Source organism: Episyrphus balteatus, chromosome 3 (genome assembly GCF_945859705.1).
Source record: "Episyrphus balteatus chromosome 3, idEpiBalt1.1, whole genome shotgun sequence".
Classification (NCBI taxonomy): Eukaryota; Metazoa; Arthropoda; class Insecta; order Diptera; family Syrphidae; genus Episyrphus; species Episyrphus balteatus.
In genome coordinates this window covers 9,036,315-9,055,276 of record NC_079136.1, presented here as the reverse complement: position 1 = coordinate 9,055,276, position 18,962 = coordinate 9,036,315, and the positions used below count along the sequence as shown (strand labels likewise).

The 18,962-nt window shown below is 31.9% G+C and overlaps 2 protein-coding genes across 3 annotated transcripts; one reads left to right on the top strand and one right to left on the bottom strand.

The window, feature by feature from the left end:
* Positions 1-1,130: 1,130 nt before the first annotated feature.
* On the bottom strand, positions 1,131-2,478 carry LOC129913398 (uncharacterized). The gene is made up of 2 exons (XM_055992028.1): positions 1,761-2,478; positions 1,131-1,697 (listed from the first exon to the last, which is right to left on the bottom strand). Exons 1-2 carry the CDS (start codon positions 1,968-1,970, stop codon positions 1,131-1,133), a joined length of 777 nt encoding a protein of 258 aa, XP_055848003.1. The 5' UTR covers positions 1,971-2,478.
* A 7,987-nt stretch (positions 2,479-10,465) lies between these two features.
* On the top strand, positions 10,466-16,428 carry LOC129913170 (glutathione S-transferase D7). Of its 2 annotated transcripts, XM_055991718.1 has the most exons (5): positions 10,466-10,652; positions 11,239-11,448; positions 11,523-11,664; positions 15,922-16,173; positions 16,228-16,428. In XM_055991718.1, the coding sequence occupies exons 2-5, from the start codon at positions 11,249-11,251 to the stop codon at positions 16,291-16,293; spliced, it is 660 nt and encodes a 219-aa protein (XP_055847693.1). In that variant the 5' UTR covers positions 10,466-10,652; positions 11,239-11,248; the 3' UTR covers positions 16,294-16,428. The 2 variants fall into 2 exon arrangements, with proteins under 2 accessions (XP_055847693.1, XP_055847692.1); XM_055991717.1 differs by lacking the exon at positions 10,466-10,652 and having other exon boundaries at positions 11,147-11,448.
* Positions 16,429-18,962: the final 2,534 nt, after the last annotated feature.

The window sequence follows — 18,962 nt, the reverse complement described above, 5'->3', positions numbered from 1 at the left end:
TTTGGAGAGAGAGGGGTTCTCATTTCACCTTTTTGTTTTTTTTTTTACAAAAAAACTTTTTGGTATGGCCGTGGCATCCATGTTGGATGCAAAAAAAATTTTTTTGACAAAAAACCAAAAACCATTTATATAATATATATTCCAAGCTAAATTTTAAGACCATAACCATCAACATTGGGCGCGGCGTTCCTATGGTATAAGCGTTTGAAGGTGGCCATGTTGATTTTTTTTGGATTTTTTAAAAATCAAATGTGGAAACTTTTTTATTTTTTTTTTCTAATTTTTCGACACAAATTTAGTAATTTTAAATTTGTATTCGTTCAACAATCTTATTAGAATTCATTTAAGACTTTTATCTTAAAAGTGCATTGCGTATATCTCGAAATATTTACATTTCAATGCAACAATGTCAAACATATTTCCGTTTAATTTTTCTATGAGAGCTTTTTTCAAATCTCATTTTCTCCGCTTTTTTTTACAAAATATTTTTGGAAAATTTAAATTTTTGCTTTGTGTCAAACAGTGTGATCAACAGTTTTGCGAGTCAAAGCGTTGACACTGCTAAGTAAACGTCACGTTGACACACCTGCGCGTAATTTAGGACAACATTGACGCAATAGTGTCAATCGTGTGATAGTCAATGTTTTATGCGTTGACACTGTGAACGTTGACGGTGAGATGACAGAGAGAATATGGATTTTTTCTTGACGTCAGAGAGTCAACGCGTTGACCGATTTCGTTGGACGTGTAATCATAGCTTAACGGTTTCGAGATATTGATAAGTTTTCTCGAAAACAGCTATTATCTTAATATTATGAGCTTAAAAATCTCAAATGTTCTTAAATGCAAATTATGTATTTAAAATTTTTAATCACTTCCATCAAACAACCAACAACGCCTTGATCGGTCCACAAAACACAACACAAATCAGTTTTATCTTACTTCTTCGCATTTAAAAAAAATTTAACCATCGATTTTTTTTACAGAAAAGTAATTAAAATATAAATTTATTTTTAGGTACACAGCAGATATCTATTTTTAATGAGTATATTCTTATGCAAATATTTTAATTATAAGTTGTTTTTTTTTTTTTTATTAAATATACATTATCTTATAAATAAAATTTTAAATTAATTTTCATCACCAGCAAATGCTTTCTGCAACTCACTATACTTCCTAATAGCTGTATGCACAAAATTTGCTGCTCTCCTAACACGTTCCGGTGTCATTTCATTGCCAACAATCATACCAACATTTCTAGCAGTTTCATTCCAATTTAAAAATTTCAACGATTTAAATGATATCGAACAAAGTGGAGTTAATGAACATAGCGCAGTTGTCAAAGCACCACCCATAATGACCATAGTGACAGTACCCATTACAATTGCCATCGATCGTACAATCCATGTGACCATGCTGGCTGGCATAATACCTTGAAGGAAACTCAGCGAATCTGATAGAGGCACAGCTGAAACCGATTGAATTGATTGAACTTGTGGCGCGGATGGTAGTAGATAACCTTCGTAACCAGTTTGAACAACATAAGGCGATGGATAACCTGGTGGAGGATGTGGTGGATAACCAGGATAAGGATGATGATGATATCCAGGGAATGGATCTGGATAACCTGGTACTCCACCAGCTGGCAAAAGTCCCGAATAGATATTTGGATCGTAAGAAGTCACTTCAGAAGATACCTTTGAGATGAGACGATATAAATAAGATCGATGAAAAAAATGGGGTAAAAGTTACAAACTTACAGATGAACTTCCAGAATATTGATTATCACTTTCTGATGGTGGCGGAGGAGGTTTCAAATCAGACGATCCATCGTCTTTATTAACCACAACAATTGGCGGAGATGCCAATGGAGGCACTTGATCTACTTCATCCGAAATTGGTACACCGAAAACACTTCCCGATAAAACTATCAGCAAAATTACACGAAATAATGACAATATACAGTTCATATTCTATTTTAAAGCAACACTATTTGACCTTTTCGAAACAAAGTCCTTTTTGGGAATGTCTTGAAAATGAGCCTGTTCTATTTATTTATATAAATAAAGGTCACTTTCCCCTTCGATGTGATCTTTTTTCCCCGCCACGTACACACTAATACCACTTAACCATTGTCCGACATTAAATTCCCAAAATAAGGGTCCTGAAAAATTATATTCCAGGAATTTCTTGTGTCTCCTTTAGAGATTATATTTTGTCAGAAAAACTACCAAATTGGATAAGGCACATTATTTTTATTGGAAGTAAAGAAAAGTACAGGTTTCTAGGGTAACCGAGAGATGCACTGATGATGAGTTTATAGTCAAGACTGCTGACAGGTATAAGTTCCATATTGATGACACACTGAATGTGCATTTTTCAAAAACAAAAGAATAACTTTTCCCTTTTCCTTTACCTACCTTTATAATTGTGTGGTACAGGTAGGTACATAGGTTAAGGTTGGGTATCATTATTATTTGTCTGCAATTTGCTTTTATGTCTATCTTAGATTTCTATGTATTTCCTACTAATTGCTATTCAATATCTTTCCCTGAAGGCCGTTTCTTGGACAAAAACTAAATAATTATACACTCTTAATGGACATTAGAGTGACCGCAAGAAATCGATTTTCGAAATTTGGTCGGGGGAACCCCATAAAATGTTCCGCCTTTGCAGATTTTTAGATAGCCAAAATTTCAGCTCGATTGGATAACTCTAAATGGTGCCGACACTCGCTCAAAGTATCAAAAATCTCTGTTTTTTCACTGTTTTTCGAAGAAAATTAGCTCTAGCTCCCAAACAGATCGGGTTATTTTCACTTTTTATATATTTAATTAAAGGTAGTGTTGCTACACATAATTCAGATGCTAAATTTGTTTAGTTTTACTAAAAAAGAAAAATTTTGTCATCAATTTAAATTTTCAGTACTTACCTCAAAAAGAGCTGAAGTGCAAACTCGATTTAAAATGAAACTTTTTTTTTAAACTGTTTTATTTAAAAAAACGAAACATTTAACAGAATTCTAAGGCTGTTTGTGAATTGCGTTAAATAGTTAACACTGTGTAAAATTTTTGACACTATTGAGGTGAACAAAAAAATTTCAGCTGTATGGCTTATTGTTTAATATTTTTCTCTGCCTCTTTTCTGCTATGAAACTCCTTTTTAATAAAAAAAAAAAAACAAAACCATCTGCAAAAAAATTTAACTCAAATTTAACCAGGTCCCAATAAATTTTTAACAGCTGAAAATTTTTTATTCACCTCAACAGTGTCAAATATTTAACACTATGTGAACTATTTTACGCAATTCACACACGGCCTAAAAAACAAAAAAAATAACATCGTGTTACATTTCTTATACATAATTAATGAAGTAAATACTAAAAAAATTTAATCAACAGATTTACAAAGTAGTTTTGGAAGCATCAGGATACAATTTTCGGCACTCACTGACTACTTGAAGTACATATTGTTTTTGTTCCTCATCTTCAGTTAAAAGGTTATTAAAATCCGTTATTAATTTGACTCCTCTTTCTGTCATGTCATTTACGACTTTAAGTGATTGCACTTTTTAAAAGCCTTCTTTAAAATGCGGGTTTTCGGGCCAAAGATTTGGAGGTTCTTTGAGAAAACTTGTGTCTGTTTTCAATCGGCTGAAAAAGTTCAATGTTTCTTTGTTCACAATATTTTTTAACCCTGCTGTGACAAATTGTTCATCTTCATGTGTCTGTAGCTTTGGATTTACTTTTCTGTTGGTTTCCGTTTCACTGGTTTTCAAAATTATGTTGGCCGTTTCTAATTTTGTTCGCCATCTGGTAAAGTTAGGTCAAAGAACGCCAGACCTGCCTGCTCTGAACTCAAATACCATAAATGGTTTGAGAATTTAGCAAGAGCCTTCTCTGAAATATCTTTGTCTATCTTGCGGTATTCAATGCAATTACGCAAAAGATCAAGATCTTGTTTAGGAGCCAGATAAGCTCTTGGGGCATTAAACCAAGCAAAAGTTTTTTCTTGTTGAATGTAAGTTTGATTTTGAAACTACAAAGTCAATTGGATTTTGCCCTAGTGCTTCTATTGTAGCTATAATTATGCGAGAAGCATTTCTATCAGATGCCTTACATCGATCCAATAACAAAGAAAGTTTCATTGTTAATAGCTCTTTCACCCCACGACTATACCTCATACTTTTGCTACCCGAGGGCCAAGAGATAGAGAAACATCCATTCTATCCCAATCCGCAGAATAAAACAGTTAAAAAAAAGTTTAATTTTAAATCGAGTTTGCACTTCAGCTCTTTTTGTGGTAAGTACTGAAAATTTAAATTGATGACAATACTTTTCTTTTTTAGTAAAACTAAACAAATTTAGCATCTGAATTATGTGTAGCAACACTACCTTTAATTAAATATATAAAAAGTGAAAATAACCCGATCTGTTTGGGAGCTAGAGCTAATTTTCTTCGAAAAACAGTGAAAAAACAGAGATTTTTGATACTTTGAGCGAGTGTCGGCACCATTTAGAGTTATCCAATCGAGCTGAAATTTTGGCTATCTAAAAATCTGCAAAGGCGGAACATTTTATGGGGTTCCCCCGAAAAAAAATCGACAAAAAATTTTTTCTATGGGAGTTGCGGTCACTCTAATGGACATGATAGAGATATTCGGAGGGTATCTATTTGTATAGCATAGGCATAAAGGGCAAATTGTGTTTAGTTTACGTATTTGCAACACAGATAATGTGCAGAGAGATATTATGCATAGTAAACATATTGCACGTACCTACAGCTACTATGTATTCTATAGACAAATAGTGTAGCAAGTTGGATATGGTACCGTCTACTATGGAATGCAACCGAACCGAGTTAAAGTAAAAGAAGTACCTAGTATCGATTGCCCTTAATTTTTCGTTTCCATAGAGGTAACTACTGGGGTGCACTTGTTTTGAAATTAATGGTTTAAGGATGTGTCGGATGTATTTGTGCATTTTTAGGAAGACTAAAGCAGGGAATGGTTATAATTATTCACATTCGTGTAGTGCCACAAAAGAAAAAATCTCTGCCTAAAACGGTTTAAAAAAAAAGATGGACTCAAGTAAAAACTTATAAACAGTCATATTGCAGAAATCGCACGTAAATCCCTATATATTCATTTTGTTTTATTTTTTACCGACTTCCAAAAAGGAGGAGGTATTCAATTCGCCTGTAATTTTTTTTTTTTTTTTATATTTGTAACCTCATAACTTTGGACTGAGTGAACCAATTTTGATAATCCTTTTTGTATTGGAAAGCTGGTGGCTGCAATATGGTCCCATATCAATTTCGTTCAGTTAAAGCCATAGGAACTATTAGAAAAACCATAAAACCCTGTTTTGATCCATGGAAGTGGTTTTGTGTTAATGGACAAGATTTGGGAAGGGATTATTTGATGAAACTGTCTGTAAACACTCGAAATTTTTAAAGCTTGACCATAAATTTCACTGGGATTAGATCAGCTATGCGTGTTGCGTGTACGAAGCTAGTGAGATTTTCTAGACCAGCTAGGAGACTGATAACCTCGAACAGCATGCGGTATCAATAAGCTTAGGTATTGAGGCTGTAAAGATGGGAAATATTCTGTACAAGACCGAAAGAATGTTCGAAATTCCTCGAAAATTCTTCAAAATATACACTTGACCTCAAAATCCAGCCTGGGGGAGACAGACACAATCCCGAAACTCCGAATCCAGAAAACCCAAAAATCCAAAATCTCGTAAGCCCACAATCCTGAAAACCCAAAATCCGGAAATTTTTCAACTTAGGTATGTATATAATTTTTCCAGACTTCGCGATCTCATTGGGGATTATTGGTTTTCTGGATTTTGGATTTTCAGGATTAAAGGCTTTCAGAATTTAAAATTTTCTGGAGTACCTTTTTCTTTGTTTTTAGGTTTTTGGGATTTCGGTTTTCGGGATTCTGACGCCAAGTCTTCATTATGGTAAAATTTGTTCTATCTTGTCATTTTCAATGCGTTGTAAGAGCAGATTCTCCATATCCCAAAAATTTTCAAATTAAAGATTTACAACTTACAATCGGATACAAACTTATAAACCTTGGGAAAGTTTTCACAAAATTGTAACTTAGGCTTCGAAAGTTTTTGTCACAATTTACCTATTTTAATACTTTTCTTTCAGCTTGATTTAAATCTTTGTTCTTTTTTAAATATATGAATCCATAACTTACCTTTATGTACCTGTTTTGAAAAGTAAAACTGGAATACCTATAAAGGGATAGCAGGCATTCAGAGGTAAAAAAGGTATCTACCACGTTTTGGTATTTCCTGTTTTTCATGAGTATGTATGTGTATTTTTTTTGTTGTTTTGTTTGGTTTTGTTTTTGAAAACGTTCCGCGTTTTCTAATGAGATTTTATGGAAGGTACGTGTCCTTTGGTACCTATATTATGTTCTTCCAAAGTAATAAATGTTTTTGGAAGGACGTTTTGTAGGTATTTAAAACTTAAAAAAAAAAAAAAACGGCTAAACTAATGATGGAACATGCCATTAAATAGTAGATATCCTAGACAGAAACACAAATTTGCTAGTTTTATAAAGTGTTTAATTTTAGATTAAAATTTCGGATTTGAACTCATTTAGGTTTGCGAGTTTCTGTCTATGCGTATATACAATAAATGTAATTATTCCCAGGGAAATAATTTTATTAGTTTTGTATTTTGCAATTAGCTTTGAATTGGTTTTTCACTAATTAGTGTTTTTCAATAAGTGGTTGCATGTAATTTGGTATCGATAAACAATACAATGTTTATCTTTATGCTCATTTAATAGGTACTTATGAGAGTACGAATGCTCATGTTATATTGTATTATATGGAATTATTAAAGCACATTTTTTTTCCAGTCTTTGGTCAGGGGGTTATTTTAATTTTTTAATGTCTCCTATCAAACTTTTTCCTTAATCCAGGTCGATCTTTTGTCAGAAAATATGAAGTCTGCGGAGATACTTACGTAAAATTCGCCTCTTCATCTTAATTAGCCAAAACTGATAGACTTAAGGCCAAACTATTTAAATGCGTAAAAAACGTTATTGAGAAAGTACATAATATTTATTCACCAACTTTTCTGTAAAATATTGTCAAAGAAAAGAATGTCTGATGACATACTTTTAAATTTTCATAAGACATTCTGTTTCATTAAAAAAGTGACCACCTTCACTTCGCCAATATTTGTGGGACACGCTTTTTTTTAATATCGCTTGTATGATGCTATCAATCATTTACTGACTCATCAAGAATCCAATTAAATGCCAACTTATTAACAATACTTCTGAATACTTACTTTTATTTCCAGTAAAATGTGTAAAACAAAAAACTTTTACAATCAGATGATGCTTATAATCATAGTTCTGTGCGCCCTTTCAAATATTTTTATAAAGAATAAGAACATGATTTGGCCGACAGATAGAACTGGGTTGGGGTAAAAATCTCCCAAACCGATTACTCGAAAAGTAAAGATCCAACATCCATAAAACCCAAAATCCAGTAAATCTAAAATCACGAAAGCCACCGCGGATTTTGTTTTTTTTTTTTCGGGATAGTTGGTTATCGAGATATTGGGTTTTCTGGATTCTAGATTTTCGAGATTTTGGATTCAGGTTTTCGGTTTTTGGGATTTTAACCAGAACCCGACTTTTTTTTTATTAAAATTTCAGTGAACAGACAATTTTAAAGAATTAATTTGTTTTAATTTTTGACTTTCTGGATTTGGGTTTTTCAGATTTTGGGTTTTCAGAATCCTGGGTTTTCGGGATTTTTCAGAATTTTGGGTTTTCTGGATTATAAATTTTCGAAATTTTGGGTTTTTCAATTTTCGGGATTCGTTAAATTTTTGTTCAATTATAGTTCCAGTGAACATACAATTTTAGAAGGTCAATCGGTTTTAATTTCAGGATTTTGGGGTTTTTGTGGATTTTGGGTTTTCAGAATTCTGGGTTTTTGGGATTGTAGATTTCCTGAGCTCTGGATTTTCAGGATTCAGAATTTTGGGATAATGAACTTCGCTAATTAAAAAAAAAACGAAGCGAATGGCGTTTATTTTATAAAAATGTCTCCATTATTACAGTGGTGACGAAAGTCCAAACAATTTTAAATTAATTTTTTGGTGGGTTTTGCGTTTTTCGGCCATAACTTTTTTGTTAAGACAAATAAAAAAAAACTAAAAAATATCGCCCCTAGATTTTTATTTAACGAAGCGAATGGCGTTTATTTTATAAAAATGTGTCCATTAATACAGTGGTGACGAAAGTCCAAAAATTTTTAAATTAATTTTTTAGTGTTTTGTGCGTTTTTTGGCCATAACTTTTTTGTTAAGACAAATAAAAAAAAAACTAAAAATATCGCCGCTAGATTTTTATTTAACGAAGCGAATGGCGTTTATTTTATAAAAATGTGTCCATTAATACAGTGGTGACGAAAGTCCAAAAATTTTTAAATTAATTTTTTAGTGTTTTGTGCGTTTTTTGGCCATAACTTTTTTGTTAAGACAAATAAAAAAAAAACTAAAAATATCGCCGCTAGATTTTTATTTAACGAAGCGAATGGCGTTTATTTTATAAAAATGTGTCCATTATTACAGTGGTGACGAAAGTCCAAAAATTTTTAAATTAATTTTTTGGTGTTTTGTGCGTTTTTTTTTTGCCATAACTTTTTTGCTAAGACAAATAAAAAAAAAACTAAAAAATATCGCCCCTAGATTTTTATTTAACAAAGCGAATGGCGTTTATTTTATAAAAATGTGTCCATTATTACAGTGGTGACGAAAGTCCAAAAATTTTTAAATTAATTTTTTTTTGTGGGTTTTGCGTTTTTTGGCCATAACTTTTTTGTTAAGACAAATAAAAAAATACTAAAAAATATCGCCCCTAGATTTTTATTTAACGAAGCGAATGCCGTTTAATTTTTCAAAATCAGACTAGTTTTCCAACTTTGGTGGCTGTCCAAACCTAAGCAGACAAATTGTCTGCAAAGTTCATGATCATAAGTTTTATTGCGTTCTGTTGTAAACTAGGGTTCTAAATTAAAAATTTTACAGAGACTTTTTGGGTTCAATTTTAAGCCAAATGATAGTTTTGCAAGATCTCTCTCTTTCAAATCACTTCCTCGCTGTCTCTCTCTCTCTCTTACTCTTTCATACCCTCTTTTATCCTCCAATATCTCTTTCCCTATCTCTTCCTCTCCTTCCCTCTTATATTATCTCTTTCTTATATCTCGCATCCCCCTGTTACTTCCTCTCTTTCTATCTTTCTCCCTAACTTTCTTCCGCTCCTGTTCTCACTCTTTCTCTCTCCCCTTCCCGCTATTACTCCCCCTTTCTCTCTTCCTCTTAATTATCTGCTTTCTTTTGCTTTATCTTTAGCTATCAATCACTTATCTCTGTCTCTCTCTCTCTTTTCCTCATTTCCTATCTGATAACTATATTTTTAAACGCACTAGCAACACGTCAGCAGCGATAACCCTACAAATTATACAAAGTTCGTTAAATAATTTGATGTTCTCTTAGTGACTCTCTCAATGTCAGTATGTCACTTAACTGTCCTTAAAAAAAGTATATTCACAAACGAACTTTTCACATAAATAAAAGAAAAACTAATTGCACGACGTATTCATTTTATTTATAATTCATCACCCTTAACTTTCTTAATCACATTTTAATGATGCACAACCTAGTCTTTATATTGTGTTTTCCTATTCGTGTATTCAAAAGACAAAATATAAGTCAAGTAAAGAGCTAAACGTAGTTCCCTTTTTTGTATCTCTATTAACGTAATCCCTTTGACGTTGAAAGAATTCGCACTTGAAGTTACACACTTACAGTTTGCCAGTATGTTTTCTTCACACGCTCAATTTTGTTCTCCCTTTTTCTTGAAATCCACAAAAAAAAAAAAAAAAAAAAAATTGTTAGTATTTGCATATGGATATAGGGGGCCCCAAACTAACGGCTTGTCCAAAGGTACTGCCCAGCGAAAGTTTTTCATTTTTCTTTATTTGTACGAAACAGAAAAAAAAAATTATATTAATTTGCGTCATAAAGAAGTTCAAAGGTTATGAAGTCGCAGAAATACCCCCCGACTTCTGTCAAAATCCCTTCGAGGTGACAAACACTTTCACACACACCTCAAGAGTGGAAGTGTAACTACCCTTTCCCATTGTGCAATAACAGCAAGTAGAGTGTTCTAGTATTCCAGTTGCGCTGCCATATTGTTGTGCCCCTATTTATTGCCCCAAGTATCCTAGCGACCATACCGTCGTCAATACGACACGACACGGTTTACTGAGCCTATTTAAAGCCCCCAAGTACACTGTATACACTTCTAGCATATTGTTCAATGCCATCCATGCAATACCAACGATTACCAACAACAATTTCAGGCAAAACAAAGGACGAACACGACAAAAATTATTTATCAACGCTTCTTCCTGCATTTGGCCGAGATTCGAATCGAGTGCGGTTGTGTTAGAGAGAACTTGAAACGGTCGGTCGTCTTCGCTTTGGGGGCCATCAATCAATATAGACGAACTATCCACAAAGAGGGTGCATCCCATTCAAACTGGGTAACTGCATAGATACAATAGCTGTTGTGCAGCACAAATTAATCGTCCGGGCCAAGTGAGTAAGTTAGTTCGTCCTGTCAAGTTAGTCCAGTGAATGGAAAAGTGCGGACGCAGTTGACGAGCTTTAATATTCAAAGTGGGATTTGTGTGTGTGTGTGTGTGAACTTATTGGCCACCCACATGGCCCTAATGGGTATAGTCAGTCATCAACTTAATGGTTGTTAAAATTTTGATGATAACCTGTCGAGAAAGTTTCCTTGAAGAACGAACAAAAAATACGTTTTTTCCTCTTATACCAATTTTCCTTCGAATTGATTGATTTATTTCCTTCCACTCTATTAACTGAGTGAGAGGAGGGAGGAAGTCGATTGGGAGTTCAAGGTCTCTCCTAATTTTTGTTGTTTATTTTGTACTGGCAGTTGATTACTAGGAAAATTGTATGTTCGAAGCAATTGAGACTTTTTGTATTTATTTCGAAACGAATGTTTGGCAAAATCGAATCGAATCATAGTGTTTCCTGTTGGTGAGCTAATAAGTTCATCCACACCACCGCCAGATCCTTGAGAAGAACTCTCCTTTTTAATATATATGGTCAACGAGACACGTGAAATTGTTAAGGAATTCGTTTATTGCCTTATTAGGGGTGGAAAGATGCCACCGATTTTGTATTATCTACCACCATCACCACCATGTCGAGCAATTATGATGTTGGCCAAGATGCTGGATATGGAATTTGATATGAAAGTTGTTAATATCCTTGAGGGAGAGCAGTTGAAGCCTGATTTTGTGGAATTGAATCCGCAACATTGTTTGCCAACAGTTGATGACGATGGATTGGTTTTGTGGGAGAGGTAAGAGCGATTTGAGAAATTATTGAGAAAATAATAGGTTTTTATAATGAAAATATTTTTTTTTTGTATTTTAGTCGAGCTATACTTGCGTATTTGGTATCAGCTTATGCGAAGGATGATAAATTATACCCGAAGGATATACGAGTGAGGGCGTTAGTTGATCAACGTTTGCAATTTGATTTGGGAACATTATATGCACGGATGGGTGATTATTTTGTAAGTATTTGCAGTATTGTAGAATTTAAGTATTTACCAGAAATCTCTAATCCAGAAATCATCTAATCTAATAATTTTTTTTCGGGACTTATGTCCCACGTATTTTTTTTTATTTTTTTTTTGCATAAATACATCTATAGAGACTATTAGAGACTACAGCTGACAAAATAATAGAACCGATATTGTTTCTCACGATTTTTTTTTCGTAGTACCAACTCCAATGTAAGGTACGGTTACAAGCTGTTGGAAAACAAAAGCAAAGTTGGCAAATTTATTGGTTAGTCGAAATTTCATCGTGACAAAGTATAAACAAATGAATAAAGTGATAATTGAAATGATAACCGATATGAGTTCTTACCACGGTGAAGCGGAAAAAAAATTCTCAGATTCGAATCTCTTTAATTTGCACAACCCAAACGCGAAGCGGAAAAAAATTCGCACGAATTAAAGAGATTCGAATCTGAGAATTTTTTCCGCTTCGAGTTTATCGAGTTATAACACAAACACAAGCATATCTTTGGAACAAACATTAAACTGCCAAAATATTCTCTTTGCCGTTTGAGTTTTATTTTTTTTTCCTTGGCAAACTGAAGTAAGACAAATTTAAAATAAAACTTATTCTTTGAAAAGTTGGAATGATAAAGAAATCATATTGGTATTAGGTATTTCGCTTTAACCCTCTGTAGGGACACCTCTTTTTTGTGACGTGATAGGTATACGGGTGCGAATTTGGCTTGTACTTTTTTATGTCGCTAGAACTTTTTTATGTCTCATATTTCATATAGAAAACGTATATGAAATTGATGTAGAATTTTCCGAGGAATTCGAATATTGTTTTTACAATTAAAAAAAATGTATTTGCACCATTATAAAGAGACTTTTTTGCACCCACTTTTTTGAAAAATTGTAATTTTTTCATTTTTGGCGTGCCAAATTCGCACCCGTGTGCCGACAGAGGGTTAATAAACCGAAACGAGGTACATTTTTTTTTTCTGAAAATAAATTGACGTGAAAAAGAAATAAAGCCAAATGTTGAAAAAGGGCTTTGTTTCTCTTTTGAAAATTCAAATTATGCCAATTTTCGAAAGACTTCCTTATTTCACTTGGGCGGTATTTCATGGCCCCAAAAAATAATCTTATAGATTACTTAGTACCTATAGAACATTTATAGTAAAAATATGTATATAAAATAGTTTTTACTTTATTCGGGACTTATGTCCCATTTTCGACAAAAAAATTCAGGACTTCTGTCTCAGTAGGGTGGGACATAATTCCCAAAAAATTCTGGACTTGTGTCCCGGAGACTTATGTCCCTGCGCTTAACAATATAGTATATGAAACATTAAACATTGTATTTTGAAATAGGTAAAGATCAATTTTATTCATCGAATAGATCGAAGCAATTAATGAAACAAATATACTTTTCCTTTAGATCTGACCCTATTATGTTTTCACAAAATTATTCCCTTATGGAACTATTTAATAAAGTAACGAAGAAAAAATAACTAAAATAATATAAATTATTAAAATTATTTTTATTTTAAGTGGAGCGATTGAATATAATTCAATTTATAAGTTCATGTGACCTCAACTCCAAAAATTTATAAAGCGTTTCGCCCAGGTACGACAGTGGGCTCATCAGTTAGATCTGTCGTACCCTTACTAAGGCGCCTTATTTTGGTCGATGTTTACCGACACTATATAAAACGCACAGCATGAATATACTGTGAATTTTAATATTCTAAGGGAGTTTTATATAGTGTCGGTAAACATCGACCAAAATAAGGCGTCTTATTTAATAAAGTGTAGCCTACCTTTTTTCAGTATTAGTTAAATTTTGATAAACTAGCCCCTTCAACACAAATGGCTCATAGCAAATGCTATAAAAATCATAATTTCATAATAATTCATAATTCCTCAGAATTTCACTTTTCGAAATTTATGTAATTTACAATATTTTTACGTAGACTTTGTTAAAAATTTTCTATAATTTTCTGGGCTAATTATATTAAATTTTTTGTTTATATTGTTGTAAAATTTGAGGTACAATTTCAGACATTTTTTTTATACACTAAAAACTTATTTACGCATTGTTATCTTATTTATTGTTATTATTTAAATATTTTTATTTTATTTCCTAAAGTGATGTTTTCGAGGGAGATAAATTCTAGATCGAAAGTTTAGGTCCTAAATAAAAATTTGTATCTAAAATTTGTAACTTTTAAGTACATACCTATGTTAAATTTTTTTTTCTCTAGAAAATTTATTTCGATTTTTGAATCTATTAGTTGTTCTTGTAACCTTCGCTTTTACGTTTTATCTATTTCTTTCAAAGTACACCACTTATCAAAAAATCTTTGATCTACATCGTTTTATTGTTTTTTAATATTAATAAATGTCTTAATAAATCAAATACATATTTTAATGCTTTTACGATTTTTAAAATTGTTATTTTAATTTTTTAAAGATTTCTATAAGAAATTTTGATAATTATAATTATATTAACGTTTTTTCAAGACATTTTTATTGAATTTCGAAATTTTTATCTTCAATTGAGAATCTTTTAAGACATTAAAATTTAAATTTTAAGATAAGTACCTATTAATTTTATACATTTTAGCATTTTTTAGAATAATTTTGCAGTGTGAGAAAACTGAAATAAGTTTCTATTTATAGAGTAGCTAAAATATTTTTACCTGCTCTCGAATATTCAATATTCAACAGCTTTCCGTTTTTTACTTTTTAGTATTCACAGGATAGGAATACCTGTAAGATAAGTTTTTTTTTAACCATTCCAAAATACATATATGAAAAGCGGCATAGTTTTATTCATCATTCGCTTGAATTTAGGTGGACACTGTGGCGTATGCGTAATATTTTTTTTTTTTTTTTCAAATGAGACCCAAAATATAAAAATGAAAATATCGTTCGATTTGACTAGAAAAAAATACAAAATATATACGTATTCGCCCGATATTTGAAGGTTTAATACATACTTTTAGACGAAAATCTTATTTGCTTATCTACAGTAAGACGTGTTGAGAATTACTCGTGTATATGGTTTCGTCTATTTAGGTTTTATTGAAGCAACTACTATCAATGTTGAACAGGTGTAAAGAACTATCTCTTATACTCTATCTGAACATGAAAGCAGATGTTGTATGAAATAAAAACTTACAAATTCAGAATAATAAAACAAGAAAATTTCTTACACCAAAAAAAAAAAAAAACAGCGACATTATTTTATTCAAATTCAATCGAGTGAAAAACAACGTTTAGTGTTCAAATTCATCTCATGCTAACAATTGACTAAAAAAAAAAATCAATCAATCCAAAAACAATTTTGATTTCTTAACTTTAATCATTACTTTCATCAATATAAATCCTGATTTTGTTTTGTGTCTGTAGATTTCCCATTTACTCAAAAATTGCTTTAGCATTTTTATTCATTGATTGTCATCCTACATAAATATTTTATAAAGATTGGTATGCACTCTACTCATTCTTGTCTGTTCTCTTGAAATACATTTCATAATCCTTGTCCCGAGTAGGTACAAGTACAATACGTTCCCTACAAAGTAAAGTACCTGGCTCCTCTCTCTGTAAAGTTAAAAACGACAAAGCTTATCTTACTTTGTTTTCCCCTTCATATATAAAAAGCCACTTACCCATCAAACTTGCTACTTTGCTCCTGCTACTGCTCCTGTTCAATGTTCGTTGAAATGATAAGTGATTCAAAAAAAAAAAAAAATCAATAAATCGAAAAAGGTTTCCTGTTCTCCAATGTTCTTAATATGGAAATATAATTTATGCAAATCCCTTCAGGATCAAATCTACGTTTTATGTATATATATAGATTTCAAGCGAGTGGAACAAGTTGCCAAAATGATTTTCAATCATTTACGATATATTGAGAAACAAGGTATAAGTTTATGTGTGTGTGTGTGTGTTATTCATTCAACAAAGTGTAATAGGATTTGTGGTTGAATGAGCTGCCAGAATTTATAAAATGGATGTTTTGATGTTTAAATTTTTAAAAATTGAATAAAAGGAAAAGATTCCTTTTTTTGGTTTTTGTTTTCATGAAAAGATTAAAATGATGAAATGAGCTAAAAGGTTAAAGAATTTATTACTACAAATAATGGAAAAGGTAGACCGCAATGATCCCAAGAAATCAGCTTTAAATTTTGATTTATGCAACTTTTACTTTTGAAAAAAAAAATTGTGAATTTAATTTTGTATATCTATTCTGTCAAGTTTGGAACAATGTTCATGGGTGCTCCTTTGGATGAAACGAAAAAAGCCAAATTATTAGAAGCCTTGAGATGGTTTGAGGCAATGTTCAAAAAGAGAGAATTTACAGCATCGGATCACTTTACCATTGCTGACTTATCGCTGACAGTGACAATTTCTCAAATGGAAGCATTTGGAATTGATTTGGGTCCATATCCAAAAATTAGAGCTTGGTTTAAAAAATGCAAAGAAGAATTGGAACCCTATGGATATGAGGTATAAATGTTTTCATAAATACAATAATATTCTTTCTTTATTTTTTTTTTTAAGGAAATTAATCAATCTGGAGCTGATGCATTGAAGGGAATGTTGGAGTCAAAAATGCAAAATAAATAAAAAATAAGAAACACAAAAATTGTATTCAAAACAAGGACGTTTTTAGTAGAATTATGTAGAAAAATTAGATAAAGTATTAGACTTATTGGGTTTCATTCTTTTAAATAAATTTCAGTCTTTATTATACTCGTATAAGGATTGTTTTTTTTTTTTTTTTTTTTTTTCATCAGGTAACCGACAACGGCAACATTTAGTGCAAGAAAAAGTTAGAAGAAGAATTGATTTTTGTTGATTACCTTCTTTGAAAAGACTACTTTTTTTACGATTCCGTTGAGAGAAAACTATTTAATTTAAAACTTTATCATTAATAAGGGTTTATATTTGTTGTCATTGACAACAAAGCTCTCTTGATGATAATTTACTTTGATAGTGTTAATTTTAAGCTTTGGAAACCAAAATTTACTTCTTACACTTTTAATACCTACAACAATTTGGTTATACCCACGAGTGTTATGGTTTGTGTGTTCAACAAATGAAGAGGAGTCCGTTGATACTTAAAATATAATATATCGAGAATTTTTGAATTAGTTTTAAAATTGACAATTAAGTGGTTACAGAGAAATCTTTGCTAAAATATTTGTTTAAGTTTTTGTTGTTTGTAACATTAAGGCCCAACTTATTGACTCTCCATTAAACTTAAATCGCCATTAAAAAAGGGAATTTTAAAATTAAAAACAAAATTCGTTTAATTCAGTCTCTGTTAAGAATTTTTTTGAAGTTTGACATCATTAACTAATTGAGCATTAAATTTAAAAGTCCTTTTAGTTAAAAAGCCAAATTCGACCTTTTAAGAGGGATTTTTAGAGCTAATGCAGGTTTTAAACAGAATTTCTATTTATTCACTCTCCATTAGTGTCAAATGTCATAGGTCCGTCAAGCTGGGTACGCCACAACCGAAAATCCAAAATCTGAGTATGCAGGAATTTGTTGCTAATTTGTTGCTAATTTGTTACCCCAATCCCGAATTTGTTGCTCCTGCCCTTACCCCTTAAATCTGTGGCGTGCCCAGCTTGACGTCAAGCTGGGTACGCCACAAATTAAAATTCAAAATTTCAAAAATGTAAGTATGCAGGAATTTGTTGCTAATTTGTTGCTAATTTGTTACCCTAATTTCGAATTTGTTGCTCCACGTTTTGCCCTTCAAATGCACATTAACAGATTATGCAAAAAAGCTAAATCGCCCAAAAATAATCGCACAGTCAAAAAAGTGGTATCAATAGAAAGAGGTCCTTGAAACCTTTTCAAAAAGGTCCATATCAAGTTTTTATTCCAATCCCTTCATGTCCAAAATGCCTTGTGGAGCTTGAATGCATTTGTGGAACATATGTGGATGAAACGAAAAAACGCAAAAACACGTAATACTCAAAATTTCAAAAAAATAAGTATGCAGTAATTTGTTGCTAATTTGTTGCTAATTTGTTACCCCAATCCCGAATTTGTTGCTCCCCCCCTTACCCCTTAAATCTGTGGCGTACCCAGCTTGACGTCAAGCTGGGTACGCCACAACGCAAATTTGAAAATCTGAGTATGCAGGAATTTGTTGCTAATTTGTTGCTAATTTGTTACCCCAATCTTGAATTTGTTGCTCCACGATTTGACCTTCAAATCGACTGCAACAGATGCAATTTTGTGGAGACTTTTTATCTATACGCTTTTTCAAAAAACTAAAAATGCCAAATTATAGACAGAATTTGTTGCTCTGCAAAAAGTTATTTTTAAATTTTCTATCACCACCCAATCCCATCTTACAGGAGATAAACTAATTTTTCGATGACGTCATCCATCAAGCTGGGTACGATAAAACACAAATTTTAAAATCTAAGTACGCAGGAATCTTAAGCTATTTTGTTGCTAATTTGTTACCCTAATCTCGAATTTGTTGCTCCACGATTTGACCTTTAAATTGGCTGAAACAGATGCATGATTTTGAAACTTTATGATACAAAGTTAACAATGCATAGATTTAATACTCTTTGCAGATTAATGCTCAAATCTTTAATTTGATGTAAAAACTACCTTAAAATACTGTTAAAAACTTCCAAAAACAGAACATAACGCACTTAAACCAACTAGCTGCAGGTAATTCAATGCTCTTTAAAGGCTACGTCATTTCCAATATTTGGATATACATACATACCTATCATTACCCTTTCATATTTAAAAACCTTTAAAGGCTGGACCTACCTTCAACCTACTTTACTCCCTTCAATAAAACGCAAAGTAAAATTCAACACTCCAACTTGATTTTTATGGATGCTCCTCAATTCTTAGTTTAATAAGTGTTAGGTACTGCTACCCATTCAATTCCTATATTGCCAACAGCTTTTTTGTTCTATTTTTCCCAGAAGTTAGGTTCCTCAATTTCAATATATAAAAATAAATTGAATTTAACGTATTTTTGCATCTTCCTATTTTAAACATATTTACTATATAGGTAACTTCTTCAATATCCTAGAAAAACCCTTAGACATCTTTTGAAAATACCCCCAATTTTTTTCCATCTTTAAATTTATCTCTATAGCCCTAGTTTTGGAGAGATGCATTTCATTTACTACCACACTAACGACCTAAGACCTCAACTCAATTTATGTACCTACTATTCATCCAATCAGATTATTGCGATTTGCGACTTATTTTTATATTATAAAAACAAACCAAATACCTACATA

What these genes read in the sequence shown, in the direction of transcription:
- LOC129913398 (XM_055992028.1), bottom strand. Translation starts at nt 1,970, where the DNA reads ATGAACTGTATATTGTCATTATTTCGTGTAATTTTGCTGATAGTTTTA. An exon ending in AATATTCTGGAAGTTCATCT is followed by an intron (nt 1,698 to 1,760) that starts GTAAGTTTGTAA and finishes CTCATCTCAAAG; the next exon opens with GTATCTTCTGAAGTGACTTC.
- LOC129913170 (XM_055991717.1), top strand. Translation starts at nt 11,186, where the DNA reads ATGGTCAACGAGACACGTGAAATTGTTAAGGAATTCGTTTATTGCCTT. An exon ending in CACGGATGGGTGATTATTTT is followed by an intron (nt 11,665 to 15,921) that starts GTAAGTATTTGC and finishes TATTCTGTCAAG; the next exon opens with TTTGGAACAATGTTCATGGG. An exon ending in TGGAACCCTATGGATATGAG is followed by an intron (nt 16,174 to 16,227) that starts GTATAAATGTTT and finishes TTTTTTTTTAAG; the next exon opens with GAAATTAATCAATCTGGAGC.